This window comes from Trifolium pratense, linkage group LG5, assembly GCF_020283565.1.
Source record: "Trifolium pratense cultivar HEN17-A07 linkage group LG5, ARS_RC_1.1, whole genome shotgun sequence".
Taxonomy (NCBI): Eukaryota; Viridiplantae; Streptophyta; class Magnoliopsida; order Fabales; family Fabaceae; genus Trifolium; species Trifolium pratense.
Window position 1 is genome coordinate 46350866 of NC_060063.1, and position 18383 is coordinate 46369248.

The window sequence follows — 18383 nt, forward strand, 5'->3', positions numbered from 1 at the left end:
GACTATCATGACCGAAAAGGTTGTATTATATCTTCTTTCCCTTTGTGAAGGTTATTATAAAATTTTTAATGATAGAAAAAATGATTTCTTTAAAAAAAAAAGTATTTATTAATTTATCCATTATTTTAATGACTAATGTACCCTTGAATTTTCTATTTTATTATTGTTTTTTAAATAAAGAGGAGTTTTGTAGTGTGTGTATAACTATATATATACCAAAGTATGTCTGTGAAAAAGCTGGTCATCTTTGAATCATAAATATCAAGTTAATTTTTGGTGAGTTCATTTATTATGATTTTTTCTTTCTTTCTTTCTTCTTCTTGTTTAGTAACATATGATTCCATGCAGAATCGGCTTTGAATTCTACATTTTCTTATAATTTGTTTTTACAGATAGCATGGAAAGAGAATCACCACGACGGATAATGTTAAAGGCGTGCATATGGCTTGCCTTTGTGCCATTTATTTGCATCAGTCAAGCCAATTCAGAACAACTAGACAAACCTGTTTCAAGAGAAATTGCTATCAATGAAAATCCAGGTATATATCAAAGAAAAATTTATTAACCATTTAAACTTAATATCTTGAAAGAATGAATTATAATCTTAACATGTTTTTTTTACTAATTATAAATCTCAACTAAACAAGGTCATTGTTACAAATCAAAGGAATATATTATTGGTACATCACAACAAATAATAGGTTGTTATAATCTCAATCTTTGAGTTTCTCACTTTACACTTTACTCGCTTTAGAGAATCAAAATCCTAACAATACATATTATTTAATTATTTTTAAAATACATATTATTTAATTTTTTTCTCTTTCTACTTTTTCTCAATTATGTGAGTGACTAAATTAAGTGTCTAAATATTGGTGACCATACAAGTATTCCTATTACATTAAAAAAAAAAGTATTCCTATTGATTGTGTCCCTTCCGGTCCTCCTCCACAACAAAAACCTCCGCAAGTCCACTGTAAACTTCGTCGACTACTAACCCACATCTACGACCAGCCAGTTGTTATTATATGGTGACAACTAACAATGTCGGTGGAGTGGTCTCGAACATATTTGGATTTCGTGAAAGGAGTTGGCGGTGTATTCATAGGAATTTGACTTTAATTGAAACTAGCATAATACCTATGCGTACGCACAGGTCGTGGCGTTGTCGCGATTTCTTTTATGATATTTTTGTCTATAATTAAAAATTGATATTTTAGTTACTTAAATTTTTCATTAGTAGTGACTTGTTTTTTCATGTATAATGGTTAATTTAAATTTTTATCAACAACATTTTATCATGTGTATAATAATTATTTTAAAAAAATTATTGATGACAACTTGTCACACACGTATAATATATTAGTTATTAATAAAAAATCATATTTAATTCATCCTTAATAAAAAAATTAACTTTTGCAAAAGAGATTTCTAATGTATTTAGGATGCATTGACTGTGGAAAAAATTCAAAATTTTTAAGCGTAAAAATATATAAATTCATATTTAATTCATCCTTTTTTAAAATAAGTATATTTTATGTATCAATGTCAAACATCTATCATATCATATCCATGAGATAAAAACTAGGCACACGTATTAATATATGGGTATAAATATAGATCTACGCAGAAATTATAAACAAGTAGCACATGTATTAATGTATAAGTAGAAATATATGTCCTCATAGAAATATTGGTCCCCGATAAAAAAATAGGCATGCGCATTATCATATGATTAGAATATAGATCCCCATTGAAATTATAGAAAAAATAAACACGCATATTAACATGAGTATAAATATGACCCCGTTGAAATTATAGAAACTAGTTTGGACCTCATGCCAAGCACGGTATAACGCTTCTTTCGAATAATTTAACTATTAAATTTATTTGTTGGTTTAAATATACTTTTAGTCCTCCTATTTTATAAAATGTGAAATTTTGGTCATATTTATTATTTTTTGACAAATTTGGTCATATATTTTTTTGCCCAATTTTTGTCCATTTATCGTAAAAAAATAGATATTTTATCATTCTCTTTATTTAACCTTCAATTTGATGACTTTACACATTTTTTAATGACATGACACATGATATGTGTTTGTGGCAACTTCATATTTAATTTATTATTTAAATTAAATTTGATTATTTCTTAAATTAAAAACATGATTATTACCATAAAAATTAGATTTTCTTTTAAGAAATAATCATCATCATTACCATCAAGGATAAATATATTTTTGGTCCGTTTAAATATACAAATTTTCATTTTTATTCCTTCTAAAAACTTTCTTTAAACCGTGGTCCTTTTAAATATACCAACTTCTAATTACAATCAAAGTAGTGTTTTTTATAAAAGTCCCTGTTTCATTTTTTAAAGGATGAATTTGCAAACAGACTCACAACATCTAAGTTGATAGCATACAACAACAAAATGCTTACAAATATGATGAAATTAAAGAGTCTGAAATACTAAGTTTCCAAATATGCAACTTGATAACGCCAAAGTCATTGGTTGAATTTGCATTGAATTGAATCTAATCTGACAATTTGAATCAAATAAACATCGCACACGACGGGAAATTAAAACAACGCCGCACCAAGACAACGAACGTCGCACTTGGATCTCAATTCCAAAAGCTAGTTCATAGGGTGGTTTTATAAGCATTTATAGAGTTTGTTTGAAGTCCCACATTGCTTAGGTTCCCGGACTGTGGAGTGTATAAATAAGTGAGGGCAACCTTGCCCGATAAGCTAGCTTTTGTGGATGAGATCCGAGCATATTTAACATGATATCAGAGCCGTGGTTCGGCTTGGTGGGGGAGCGGGAGTGGAAAAATGTTGGATTTATAAGAGAGGTGAGCTATTAACCTAATGCTTTAAGATTTTTGGTGGAGATGTGGCGTCTCTCTCTTGTAGTGCTAGAGCATTGACCCCATGGTTTCTCGCGGTCTCCCCAACAAATGGTATCATAGCCGGGTTAAGAAATGCAATGTGGCCATTTGACCCAGGACCACACTAGGCGTGAGAGTGGGTGTTGAATATGTATGTTGTTGGAGTTTGTTTGAAGTCCCACATTGGGGTTTGGTTCTCGGGCTATGGAGTACGTATAAATATGTGAGGACAAACTCACCTATGAGCTAGCTTTTGGATGAGATCCGAGCATATTTTTAGGTAAAAATTACTTTAAACCACCCGTCTGACGAAGAAGAGGAAAAAAAAATTAGGTTAAGAGAATGTTTGGCTGCTGTGAGAAAGAAGAGTAAGAAAAGATTTTGTGTTGTTGTTATCATCAACATCGCGACTGGAACCCTTTTCATAAACTTCTAACATCCTTTACAAAACCCGTGTTACCAAGTTCTTTCCCTTGGGAACCGAATTGAAATGGTAAGACAAAAATTTACACAAACTATAATTCACAAATGCAAGAATTAATATTACAAGCGTTTGTACTATGATGAGTTTTTCTAGCTACTAAGAACTTAAAGATTACAATTTGCATCTGAGTATAATATATAACTAACTTGTTTGTAGGTTTTATAAGCATTGATTGTGGATCAACAGTTGGTTACTTGCATAATGAGACTGGAACTTGGTATAACGCAGACAAAGGATTTGTTGAAACAGGAGAGAATCACGTGACTTCATCCACTATTAACTTAAACTATCTCTACTTTGGGAAACAGTTGACAACATTGAGATGTTTTCCAGAAGGAGATAGAAACTGTTACACCTTGAAACCAAGAGAGGGAAAAAATAATAGGTATCTCATAAGGGCTTTCTTTTCATATGGAAACTATGATGGAAAAAATCAAACACAGTCATTTGATTTGTATCTTGGAGTCAACCTTTGGGACAATATTAATTTCACTTATAATTACCATTTTACTGAGATCATTCACACTCCTTCAAGTGACACTATAAATGTGTGCCTTGTAAAGACTGGTCCAACAATCCCTTGCATTTCTTCATTGGAATTGAGACTTTTGAACAATTCAATTTATCAGAGTCATCAAATAATCTCCACCAGTGATCCACAGCCTCTGTTGAAAATGGAAGCTAGATTCGATGTTGGTCCCTCGTCCTGTTCAACCAAGTAATCATCAACACCTTAATTACAATAGTACTTTTTTATTTTATTTGCCTTCTTATCTTTGAAATGTTGTTAGTTATATATATGCATGTGAATGTGTGTGATAATAAAAAAGAGCTAACTCTGGTTGGTCATAAAATTTAAGGCAATAGGAATAACTTGTTATATTATGTGTAACTCTCTCCGTTATATATTATAAGCAAAATTTAGATTCTTTCAATAGCACATGTGATTAACTTATGCCCAATTTTTAATAGCATGTAAATTGGTGTAATGGTAACTTTTTCACTGAACCATTTGATTTCTTCTTGCCTGCACAAAAGACACTCTAGGTACAAAGATGACGAGTATGATCGAATATGGACTTGCGACAAAAATTTGTACGGAACAAACGATTGGTATCCGTCGGGTTTGGATGAATCAATAAATATTGATCCTGAAACCAATAATGATGCTTATAAAATACCAGCTCAAGTATGGAGAAGTACAGTCCAACCAGAGAATGTTTCACGCCCCTTGGGATTTGTCTATACTTATACGTATACACCACCCCTAGACAAAGCTTATGATTATTATGTCTACTTTCACTTTTCTGAAATAGAAAAACTTTCAGATGGAAAAAAAAGAATCATCAATATCACCCTCAACTACCAACCTGTGTCTCAGCCTTTAGTTCTGGATTACTTAAAACCTGTTACACTCAATTACAAAAGTCAAAGTAATGTTTGGTTTAACATCAGCGCAGCCCCACATTCTGATGCTCCTCCTATACTAAATGCGTTTGAGATCTATAAGTTCATAACTCAGGTTGATTCACCAACAGATGCTCGAGATGGTACATTACTTAAACTCCGTACTTAATTTTTTTTTACTTATAATACATGAGACTAGAATGAATTCCTTACAATAATATATTTAATAACTTGAATTATGTTAAGTTGGTGCAATCATGGATATCAAAAGTTCATACCAAATCTATAAATTGAGTTGGCAAGGAGACCCGTGTCTTCCTAAGCAATATGCATGGGAAGGTCTTGTTTGCAAAGGCGACAGCGACACCATTCCAAGGATCACATCTTTGTGAGTTATATTGTCTTACTAATAATATTTATTTTCTTCAAGTGTTTACACTGTTAAAATTAATCTAATTTCAATTGATACCACCTAAGAATTGAGAGTTGGACCTAACTCAACCTTACAAAACCAGCTTGTAAGGTGAGGATTGCCTCTACTTTATAAAAAAGACAAAGGAACCAGAGGGACAAATGATTTAGGGTTTCTCTTCTTATGATCATATGGATCAAAATCTCTCAATAATATGTTTTCATGATAAAATTCGGATAATTTGTATTTCAATTTGGCGGAAATTTTTGAATGTAAAGTTATGTCCAATGGCGTAAACATTTACAAAGATTAATCCTGACTCATAAAAAAGATAAAACTTGAGCTAAATTAAAATGAAATACAAAAATGCAATTTTGCCTTATGTTAATGGTAAATGATGAACAGGAACCTGAGTTCAAGCCAACTAGCAGGGGAGATAAATATTTCGTTCTCATATCTTACAGAACTGGAGTATCTGTGAGTGATTATTATTGCTTATTAATTTCTTTCTATGTACAAATTATTATAGTAAATATTTAACCATTGTTTTGTTTCGTTGACAAATTAACAACAAGCATCACATGCACTTTTATGGACCAGTACTGAGAAGCTTAATTGTGAACCCATCTCTTTATCCTTAATGATTAAAATGGGGATTACAAGTATACATATAAAATGAGGGTGAGTTCACAGAAAGAGAATAGATCATATTGCAGGGAATTAAAACTACTAACTGTTTAGAAAAACAGAATTAACTAGCTGAAACTAAGTCTAACTGTTATTTGAAACTGTAACTGACTTAATAGTCCCAACAAGTTGGAGCTTGGTAGATATCCATGCCTAACTTGGAAGCAAAAGTAGAAAAATGGTTTAGGCAGAAGAAACTTCGTAAAGAAATCTTCCAGTTGACCTTGGGATGAGATAGGAAGCAAACACATAACTCCCTCTTGCAATTTGTTGCGAACAAGGTGGTAATCTATCTCCACATGTTTAGTTCGCTCGTGAAAAATTGGGTTTGTTGTAATATGTAGTGCGCTTTGGTTGTCACAATATAGAACTGGAGCACAAGAACTAATAACTTGTAAATCACGCAATAGGCAAAGTAACCATTGTAATTCACAAATAGCTTCTGGCTGCTGCGAATACTCGATATTCAACCTCGAAGACGAACGTGACAGTCTGTTGTTTGTTGGTGCACCACAAGTTCATGGATGAACCAAGAAAGAAGCACATTCCTGAAATTGATTTACGTGAACCAAGACACCCTGCCCAATTTGAATTGATGAATTCCGAGGGAAGAACAGGCCACAACCAGAGCAAACTTTGAGGTATCGTAGAACACAACAGCCTGCATTACATGTGATGAGCAATGGTGGGTTTAGCAAAAAACTGGCTGAGCTGTAGATTAAAGAAGGTAATGTCTTTGTTAGTAGTTGAGGCATTAGTGATAGTTTAGAAAATAGTTAGATAGAGTAGAATGCTTAGTTGATAGTTCAATAGTAGTAGCAAGTAGTGTGAGGATCACTTAGAGCAAGGATATATTGTATTGCTCTCCACTTGGATTCAATTACAAATGATCCATGGTTACATAGTTATAGGTGTGGATGGCACATTCTAGGTCCTTGATTCTGGATCTTTCATGATATGTCCTAGTACTTACTTATTCCACTAACTACTCAACTAATCTAGAAAGTTCTACAAGTTTACATCATCACTTATTAACTAATAGTTATAAATTCTACAAGTTACTAATATATTCTAGAAAATTCTAGAAATGTGCATCACATTTTAACAGTCTTGACGAGTAGTAGCTAAGTAGAGCAAGCGTCCTAGTGTCCTACAAGTCTTCTGTGAAAGGGAATGTCATCATATTGTTTACGATTGTCATTATGCAGCTTTATGGATGGATCAGATGGGGTGGTGAGTGGTTTAAATGCTAAAGATCCTGAATCGGCAAGCAGATCTAAACAATATTTCCGTTGACTCAGTGAGATTCCAAGTGTAGAATGAGCTACGTCGAAACCAAGGATGTACTTCAAAGTTCCAAGATCCTTGATTTTGAAGGAAGTGTCAAGGGTTGTCTTGATTAATTGGAATTCATGAAGAGAGTCTCTTGCCAATATAACATCATCAACATAGACTACTAGGATAGTAAATGTTGAATGTGTTTTCTTAACAAAAAGAGAGTGTGTTAGAAATAATATAAAACCATTGATGTGGCTCTATCCTAACAGCTTAAGCTTTTGGGATAATCGGTTATTTGACAAAGTGATATGAAGGGGCTTGAGAATAACCATGTTGGATTAGGAGGGAAGCTAGTTTTTCATACCATTTCCTACTAGCTTGTTTGAGTCCATAAAGTAACATGAGAAGCTTACACACTTGGTTTGGTTTAGATGGGGTGATACCTTGAGGTAAAACCATATAGACATCTTCTTGAAGATCACCATGAGAAAAGCATTATTTACATCAAGTTGATGTAGATGCCATTTGTGAATAGATGCCTATGCAAGTACCATGTGCACTGTTGTAGGCTTTGCCACATGAGAAAAAATATCACAGTAATCAAGGCCCTCAATTTGGTTATAACCCTTTGCAACCAAACTTGTTTTGAACCTTTCTATGGATCAATAGACTTGATATTTGATCTTGTATATCCACTTGCATCCAATAGGTTGAATATTAGGAGGAAGTTTCCATTTGCCGGTTTTCTCTAAAGCACTAATCTCAGCTTGCATAGTTTGAATCCAACATTTATACTTACTTTCCTCAACATAACTCTTTGGTTCAATGTGAGTGATAATGAATAAAGAGAAACAATAGTGTGAAGGTGAGAGTTTAGAATAAGACACAAAATTAGAAAGAGGATACAAAATACCCGATGAAGATTGGGGAGGTTGATCAGAAAATGAGCTGCATATGTAATCTTGAAGATATGATGTAGGATGCCTGTCTTGAATGATGACTGTCTGGTGACAGGTTAATAGTCTGTTGTGATGCATCAGATGCAGTATGTTGAGGTGCTGCAGAAACAGGGTTATGTGCTTACAGGGACAGGATCATAGCAGGGAGGAATATTAGAGTGATATTGCAAATTGTAGGTAGGATAGGTATTGGATTTTGTGTGATATGGGAGTATATGCAATGTAAATCAAATAGAGCATAACTCTTAATTAACTCCTAAAGAATAACCTACAAACAAAGATTTCCTAACTCTAGGGTCAAGTTTTGTGCTATTTACATGCATAGAAGATGCATAAGACAGTGATCCAAAAAATTTAAATTCATCTAAGGCAAATAAAGAATTATTTAACAGTTTAAAAGTAGATTTATTGTTTAGAACGGGGTGCTGATTCTGTTAATAAGGAAATACAGCATGTAAAGTGCATAGGACCAAAAAGACTTCGGTAATTTTGATTGAAAAAGTAAAGCTCTTCCAACATTAAGAATGTGTTGATATTTCGTCTAACTTGAAAGCATGAATTAAGGGCCGTTGTCAGTTCTGATGATTTTAGGTACATTATTGTGTTGATTTTCAACCAAGTTTATAAAATTTTGAACATGACTCTGGATCTCAGATTTTGATTTCAATAGTATGATCCATACATATTTAGTACAATAATCTAAAACAGTTAAAAAATACTTGTGACCATGATTAGAACTAGTAGATAAGGGACCCCAAATATCAAAATGTAAGAGATCAAGTTTATTAGATGCTCTGGAGGTACTAATTACATATGGTAATTTTCTTTATCTAGCATAGTCACATATGTCACAAGCAAAATGCTGATCTACATTTATAGGTGAATACAAGTGAGGCATTTAGGAAAGTCTATCATTTGATAAATGCCATAACCTAAAATGCCACAAGGCATTCTGAAAGATAGAAGTAGAATTAGCAGAAATATTTGAAGCAGCAGACTTGGTGACAGGAGCATCATCAACTTTGGCATCAATCACAAGTCTGTAGTACAATACCTCGATTTGATCACCCAAACCAATTGTCCTCTTGAATTTCAAATCCTGTAAAAAACAATGATGAGGGAGAGATGTCATGCTTACTTGATTGGATCTAGGTGAGGGTATTTGCTGATTCAAGTTTGTGTGTTGGATTTGGTCTCATCACCACCTGAGACATTTGCAGCATTGTGATTCTTGAAATAATTTTGTGGAAAAATTGGTACCGGATCCTCCACGATGACCTTCAATTTTCTAGCATCAGAAGCATTAATCAATGTGCTAGATTCATCAGGAAGTTCTAGGGTTTGAGTGTTGCTCTCTTCTTGAACAACTAAAGAATAAATCTTGTTGATTGATGGAAGAGGATTCATCAAGAGAACTTGTGTTTTTAAAAGAGAAAAATGGTTGTTTAAACTGGGGATTACAAATATATATATAATGAGCGTAAGTTCACAGAAGGACGATAGATCCTATTGCAGGGAATTAAAACTACTAACTGTTTAGAAACATAATTGACTAGCTGAAATTAAGTCGAACTGTCATCTGCAACTGTGTCTTGAGGCTTGTTTGGTTGCTTGCATTGTGTAAAAATGGCTTGCTCCTAATTTCTATTGATCAGATCAATATCAATATTTTGACTATTTATATGTATATTCAAGGGATTTGTCACACAACGAGTTGGAAGGACCTTTGCCGGAATTTCTAGGAAATCTGCCAAAGTTAAAAGTTCTGTAAGTTTGAAGTTTCTCATTTAATATTAACTACAATAAGTTGGAAGGATCTTTGCATTCTCTTTGATCAATAATTCAAGCTATATATAATTCATTTTCATTGTAGTAATCTAACCGGAAACAAGCTTTCGGGTCCAATTCCGGATGCTCTCAAGCAAAGGGCAGATGCAACTTTGCAATTAAGGTATACATTAGACTATTTCATATGTTGTGGGTTATGTTGTTTCACACTTTTTTTATCAATACATTTTCCTTAAATGAGGTTTAATCACTATAATATATAGGTTTATCATCTTAATCAAATAGTATGTATAGTGGTTTCTGAACCAAATAGTATATAATGCAAAGATCAAGAATGATGTGATAACTAATATCGTGAAAACTTTGGCTTCTCTTGGATTTTGGCTATTCAAAAGACATACTATTTGTATAACGGGTTCATGCAAAAAGAAGAAAATTGTTGTACCACTTGTTGCATCACTTTCAGCATTAATTGTAACCATTTTGGCCTCTCTTGGATTTTGGCTATTCAAAAGACAAAAAGGTACTTTGTAGTAACATTTTACCTAGTAAATGAATTGGCATTACTGTGAAGTCATGGTCAAATTAAAGTGAATCTTTACTGTTTGAATAAATTTTTTCATGTAGCGGTGCTTTCAAATCCTAAGAAGTATGGTTCATTGAAATCAAAACATCAAGTATTTAGCTACACAGAAATTCTTAATATCACTGATAACTTCAAAACTATTATTGGAGAAGGAGGATTTGGAAAGGTTTATGTTGGCATTCTACAAGATCACACGAAAGTTGCTGTTAAGTTGCTTTCACCATCGTCAAGGCAAGGTTATAAGGAATTTCAATCAGAGGTTAGACATTGAATTTCAATCAATGCAACATATTCAATTTTTATATTGGTCAAGTAACATAACATGGGGATCCTGCATTATTTTCACAGTTAACTTTGGTAGAAATAAAATTTAAAATGCAGGTACAACTTCTAACAGTTGTTCACCATAGAAATTTGGTCTCTCTCGTTGGATATTGTGATCAAGGTGAAATCAAAGCATTAATTTATGAGTACATGGCCAATGGAAATCTCCAACAACTTCTATCAGGTAATTTATATTTTCTCTGAGCCATCGGTTAACAGTGTTATCATGCATATATAATAGATTTAGTACTTCAAGATTATCTACATTTTAAAGGTTAACCTCAATAAGAGTCATTGTCATAAGCGAAAACTAACATAACATTAACAGTGGTGGAAGTGGAATTCAAGATTTATATTATAACCTAGGGATTTTAACCTAGAGTCATTGTCATAATAAAACTTTTTAGTACAAAATAATGTATGTCATAACAATTTCTATCAAGATTTATATTATAACCTAGGGATTTTAATTTTGACATGCGTTTGTTTTAAAGACAGCATGTTTCAACTAATGCCTATATGCATGCAGAAGAAAATCAAGATATCTTAAGTTGGAATGCGAGACTTAAAATTGCAGTCGACGCTGCACATGGTAATGTACTATTTATGAGCAATGCTATTTGTTATGAATGATTTATACAAGAAAGAGAAGAATACATAAAAAAAGGAGATTTGACGAATCAAGTTCGGCCTGATTATGCATGGAGAGTGAGCGGTTATTACTTGAAGAGACATTGTCTTTCTAGTCAATCTTCTATGATAACAATAATCATTTTCCATTAATTATTGCACCATCTTGCTTGCATTGTGTACCCTTATATTTACACTTTGTGGATTTCCAGGATTGGAATATCTGCATAATGGATGTAAACCACCTATTATGCATAGAGATTTGAAGCCTTCCAACATACTACTAGATGAGAACTTGCAAGCAAAGATTGCTGATTTTGGTCTAAGTAGAGCTTTTGGTAACGATAATGATTCTCATATATCCACATGTCCTGCTGGTACATTTGGTTACCTTGATCCAGAGTAAGTGTAACATTTCAAATTGAATTCGATCAACCAAATTTAAATAATTTTTGTAGCATTTATGTCGCATAAATATTCATTTCAAGCATTTAATTTCATGACTTCAACCCAAATCCTTTTAATTAATAAGTCTAACAGTAGTTGCAAAAGAAATGGTTGTACAAATATTTCAGTGGTAATATTACATGATAGCTAGTGTGCAAAAGAGTTAGATTCCTATATTCATTTCATTTTAGTGTAGTTTTTTTATTACATATATTTGCACATTGCACTTAGTTTCATTTGGTTTGTAATTTGTATAATAAAAAGAAAACAAGAAATACATAAGCTTAAGGATAACTTATGCAGTTTATTTGTCTGTTTTCATAATAGATGTCAAAGAACAGGAAACACAAATAAGAAGAATGATATCTACAGCTTCGGGATAATTCTATTTGTGTTGATCACCGGAAAGAAAGCCGTAGTAAAAGTACCTGGTCAAAACATTCACATACTTCAATGGGTTATTCCCATAGTTAAAAGTGGAGATATTCGAAACATTGTTGATACGAGGCTGCAGGGTGAATTCAGCATCAATTCAGCATGGAAAGTTGTCGAGATAGCCATGTCCTGCATTTCACAAAATGCGGATGAAAGGCCGGACATTAGCCAAATATTGGTAGAGCTAAGTGAATGTCTATCTTTGGATAGAGTTTGGAGCAATGGTGAAAGAGCAAGAGATATAAATGAAATGAGTTCTTTAACTGCTGAAGTAGACACTGCTCCATTAGCTAGGTAACCATCTTATGATGATCTCTTCATCTTATATTCAGTGTCACTCTGAAATCTGAATGTCCTAGTATATATAGTAGCCATATTTTGTATGATATGTAGTATAATAATTTGTATCTTTGAAGTTCTCTAGGAACAAAAAGAGTTGTGTGCCAACAACAACAGTACGAGTGATGTTTAATTAAAAGTACTATATAATTCCTCCTAAACTATTAGGAAGGTCGCATGAAACACAAATAAATTGTTAGTTGTTACTCTAAAGACCAAAATTTTATTGATGCATTTATTTTACTAATTATACTCTGAATCACAGTGTCACAATGGGTTACTGATATCCTATAAGTGTCTAAGTTTGTAATTACAAATTTTTTATGAAAAAGGTAATCGATACAAGAAAATATAAAGGTTTTAGATTGCGGTCCGCAGTATTGCTGATGCGGTAGCATCCATAACTGCATCACACTGCAATTGCGGTGTAATTTTAATTCACATATACGGCCGCAACGTAACCGCATCAGAAGCTGCATAAGACGATTTCATCCATTTTTGTTATTTAAAAAGAAAATTGAAGGACTAATAAGTTAACTGAAGGACTAATAAGTGCAAACTGCCTATTAACTCTTGTTTGGATTGATGGAATGCGATGGAATGGAATGGAGTATAATAATGTTTTATTATTTGGATTTGTAAAATAATAATTGAATGGAATGGAATAGGATGGAATGAATTCCATCAAATACCACCACTTACCTTTAATTTTGATCATATTCTTTTTAAAATATCTAAACAATGGAACGGAAGATTTATTTCATTCCGCTCCATCCCATTCCACCACACCCTATTCCGCTCCGCTGTATTTCATTATATTCCATCAATCCAAACAGAGCCTAGATCATCTACGTTTGAGTGTGTGAGAGGTTGAGTACTTTTTCATTCTTGAGTACTCGATAGCTGCATCTGAAATCAACTAGAATATAAATAATTAAAATTAAACCATTTGAATTAGTAAAACATGTTTAGGTATTATATATGATTTCGACTCTTATGCTTTGGAAGCTATGTATACTAGCGGCCAAACAAGCACGTTTGTGTGATCCACGTTTTATATTCTGCTAACGTAAATAAATTGTAAACAGTACTTTATCATAAGTTTGATTTTTATTTAAATTAATTTGTATATTTTCAGGTTTGCTCAAAATAAAAATTGTACTTTACGTGTATTGGTCGACACCATAGATAAAGTACCAACTTTGAAAAAAAAAAACATAGTAACATGAATTATGTAAGTTTACCGATAGAAGTAAAACTAAAAGAATGAATTTTTTTTTTACGGTACCAAAAGAAGCATTTTAGTTATATTGTGTTATTCAAAACATAGTTACATAGAGATGTTGAATCCAATATAAAAATTCCTTTATTAATGAAATGTGATGAAATACGACTTAACAATAACAAAAATTTAAACATATCTAAATTCAATCGAACAACCAATAGAGCATATATTACAAGCATATCTAAAGGCAATCTTAAAATAAACATCAAAATTTCAAATTTAAACATATCTTAAAATAAGCATATATTACGGGCATATATATATGCTTATCAAAAAATGCAACAAAAATGCAAAAATGAAAGCATGTGACATGAACTTAGTTAAAATGTGATAAATATAATTAAAAACAACTTGGCTAAACTTCACCACATTTTTTTCCTTATAAAAATGAAGAACTAAATGTGGACCAATCAAGAAAAATAGAAGAGGGAATAAGTTAGAGAAAAAAAACCAAATGAATGTGAATGAAAGCTCAAATTGGAAAAGATTAGCTTTCCATTTTCAATTTTATAATTTCCCTAGTGTCTTTGTTGGTTACACAAAAGATTTGAATGAGGTTTTCAAAGAAGATAGGTGATCAACAAAAACTTAAAAAAAGAAAATACCTTTGATACTATTCTAATTCTTCAACAATATCAAATATCCCATGAATTATAGAATCATGTGGCGCAAAACACAGTGTGTAAGAATTTTCAGTAAACAAAATGATGCAAGCGGTTTCAAGGTATGGTAGTGATTATGTTATGAGTTAGTTCCAATATTATTGAAGGACAAAATTGACAAATAAAAATCCAAACTAAAAAATGATTATGCATGCAGTTATCAATTCCTAGAATCAACCAAAGTTAAAAATAAAAAAAAAGTTCACACCAAAAAAAGTATCATCTTTATTATATGTATAGATATCTTAGTAAAAAAAAATTGTATATACCGCAAATCTTTTTATTTTTTTACTTTCCTGTTGTTTTTTCTATGTATGAATTGTACAATTGACCCGAATGGAACACCAAAGAGTACTTTTTTAAAGTATCGCTATTTTATTGCAATTACCATGTAGCACGTGCTTTGAACAAAATTAATTATCATTAGGATAATACAACATTGGTTGTTCATAACAGAATAAATTTATAATAGTTGATTGATTGAATAATTAAGTCAATGTCTCCTCCTTATAAACATTGTACCAGAAAAATAAAAAATAAATAAAAAAGACGACTCCGTCACCTCTAGATGGAAAAACGAGAAAAGTATTCGTCAAAATAAAACTTAAAAGCAAAATAGGTGATTGATAACAAGTAATTGAAGTCTGAAGAGAAACATATAATATAACCCACCATTTCAATTTATTTTTAAAGCAAAAATTAAGATATCTCAACTATATATATTGACACTTTAAATAAGTCATCTAAAAAGTATTATAATAAAATATACTGTATTAAATAAATAAAAATACAAAAGAATTTTGGAGAATATAGATTAAAATTTGAGGTTTGCAAATTTTTCTAACTCATTAAAAAAGTTTAAAAAAAAAAAAAAAGATAAAACTTTAATGAAGGAAAAAAAATTCAAAGATAAGATATAAATTCAAACATAAATATTTCAAATTAAAAAATATATAAAAATAAATAAACAATTAGTTCCTCTAAATATACTGAATTTTATTTTTAATCTCTCTAAAAAATTTCTTCAAACTTTGTTCCTCTAAATATGGATTAATTTTCAATTTTAGTCTCTTTTACAAAAGTTCATGTAACATGTTTAAAATGACTTATTTTGATGTCATATATTGTTCAAACCTTAAAATATCATTTGTTTAGTTATTTAACTATATGTTATGAATCCGGAGAAATCACACCAATATAAATTCTTTAGTGTGTGGAGCAAACGAATAAGCAACCAAACCAACAATAGAATAAGCAATTAAACTCAAAAGCTAAAACTATGAAAGCGATAAAGAACACGATGAAATTGTTTACCCAGTTCGGTTAAAATCAAACCCTCATTTTCTCTCTCATCCACTCTCTCCTCATATATGCAAAATGAACACAGCAACATATATACTGCGAACTACGCATGGGGCGCAGGAACTGGCGCATGGTGCGCCAGTGGCAGCAAGCAATCCTGCTTCTGCGACTCATACCCTGCAATCTTGCGTCTCATGCTCCACAGGCGGTGGCAAAACCAGTTTCCTGCATTTTCTGCATCAATTTTAAGGCAAATTCTCAACAAATTAACTAATTATTCTTTATTTTAACAATTTAATCTTTAAGTTGAAGTTATAGATAAATTAACAAAATATTCCTACCAAGTAAACTACAATCACAAGATTGAAAGTTGATAAAGGGAAACCAATACCTATTTAACTCTATTATATATATATATATATATATATATATATATATATATATATATATATATATATATATATATATATATATATATTGGTTTACAATGAGCTGAGGATCGAACCCAGTACCTACATGCATGTATTCTTTAATTTCGTACTCCCTTCGTCTCGAATCTTTGATCCTTTTAGATTTAATTTTAGTTTTGTCTCAAATCTTTTTTTTTTATTTTTTTTATTTGTACTTTCACCACCAGTTTAATCTGGTTCGGGGGTCAGTTTTGACATCAAGTGATTTTAGCTCCCTCCCGATCGCAGTTGCGGGGGATCGAACCGAGGTCCTCCCTACCAAGTTCAACCTCAATCACTACTAAACCAACTAACGCGATGATAGTTTTAAGAAACCGGGGGTCTCAAATCTTTGGTTCTTTTAAGAAACCAATTCACAATTAATGATACTTTACCATTTGTACTTTTACTAAAACTAAATTATTAATTAAATAAAATTTCTCTTTTTTAATAAAGTACGTAAAAATAACTTAATATATCAATCTTTATTATTTTTTAATTTGCATGAAAATTCTAAAATGACTAAAATTTTGAGACGGTGAAATATATAGTATGGAATATATATTCCATACTACTTGTGTATATAATTATGATATGTGAACATAGAAAATGAAAATCTACACCATTGGTCAGACTTTTTGAAGTTTTATTTTTTTTTTCTCAATATTGAGGTGAAAACTTCAGCTGATGGTGTGGTTGTTTCATTTATTTTATTTTTTCTGAATGGCAAAATAATGTGGTTGTTGTTGTATAGGGACTATATGCTGATGTAAGATGTTCATGAACATGATTCCGTGTTCAAATAGCAACACTGTTGTGTATATATAGCAATAACGGCGTGTCTTAAAAAGGTATATCTATAAAAAGTTGTTCATATTTTGTATCCATTTATATAGAAGGAACTAAGGATAGTATATATCAAGTTTTTGGTGAGTTCATATCTGTTATAGTTTTTTTTTTTTTTAAAACTTTTTACCACCAATTTAATCTTGTTCAAACTATAGTTCTTTCTATCATATTCAACATCAATTACCACTTAACGAACGGTTATTTGTTATAGTTTTTTCTTTCTTCTTCTTGTTCATTAATTGATATTAGGCTTTGTCTAACATGCACCGTTTGATAGTTTTTAAATTTTTTTGAAAATCATTTAATATCTTATTGAAACTCATCAAGATTAATGATATTGAATAAAAATCCATAAACCGTTAATTTTGACAGGTCTAAATAACATATCAAATGATTTTCAATTTTTTTTTTAAAATTTATTGATGATCTATATAATATAAACTTTCTATCCAACGATGAATTTTATAAAATTCGTATTCATTATAGTGTTTTTGGTGACTTATACATGATGCACAACTTAAGACATTTTTGGCTGTATATTATTATACATTACATATTGATGGCAGATTACATGGAAAGAGAACCACCAAGGATGATGACTTTAATGTTAAACGCGTGCGTATTACTTACCTTGTTGCCAATTATTTGCATTAAACATGCCAATTCGGAAAACACACTTGTTTCAAGAGAAACTGTTGAAATTAATGAAAATGAAAATCCAGGTACGTACAAGGAGAGAATTTTTTTTTTTTTTTTTTTGGTACATACAAGGAGAGAATATCTACTCGGTCTAAAGATGAATCTTACTACTTTTGATAAATTTTATTAAAATATTATATTTATTATCTACTTTTTATATATTAAAAAATTTATATACCCCCTCTAATAGAAAGTTTATATTTTAGATTCATTGAGAATATAATGTATCTGGCTCATATTATGTACCAAATACATATTCTTAATGAATTTAAAAAGTAAATTTTTTCTTATATCTAAGACTGGAGGGCGTATATTTTTTTTGAATGAAAAATATATTATATATTAATATAAAAAATTAATAAAGTAGAAGAGGAGACCTTTTGAATGGCTATTAATTTGGCATATTATTGTGTGGACTTCCCTTGTTCCTTTTATGAGTACACTCTATTTTATGCTGGAATCGATAA

General features: G+C 31.3%; 1 protein-coding gene and 1 pseudogene across 1 annotated transcript; both read left to right on the plus strand.

Annotated features, from left to right (window-relative positions):
- LOC123885090 overlaps window positions 1–18383 on the plus strand; it is an 86396-nt pseudogene that overhangs the window by 50903 nt on the left and 17110 nt on the right.
- Window positions 138–12781, plus strand: LOC123885086 (probable LRR receptor-like serine/threonine-protein kinase At1g05700). Its single transcript, XM_045934310.1, has 14 exons — window positions 138–276; window positions 393–539; window positions 3535–4096; window positions 4417–4928; window positions 5032–5173; window positions 5603–5674; window positions 9817–9888; window positions 9995–10072; window positions 10305–10432; window positions 10537–10754; window positions 10877–11003; window positions 11349–11411; window positions 11662–11851; window positions 12224–12781. The coding sequence occupies exons 2-14, from the start codon at window positions 398–400 to the stop codon at window positions 12627–12629; spliced, it is 2712 nt and encodes a 903-aa protein (XP_045790266.1). The 5' UTR covers window positions 138–276; window positions 393–397; the 3' UTR covers window positions 12630–12781.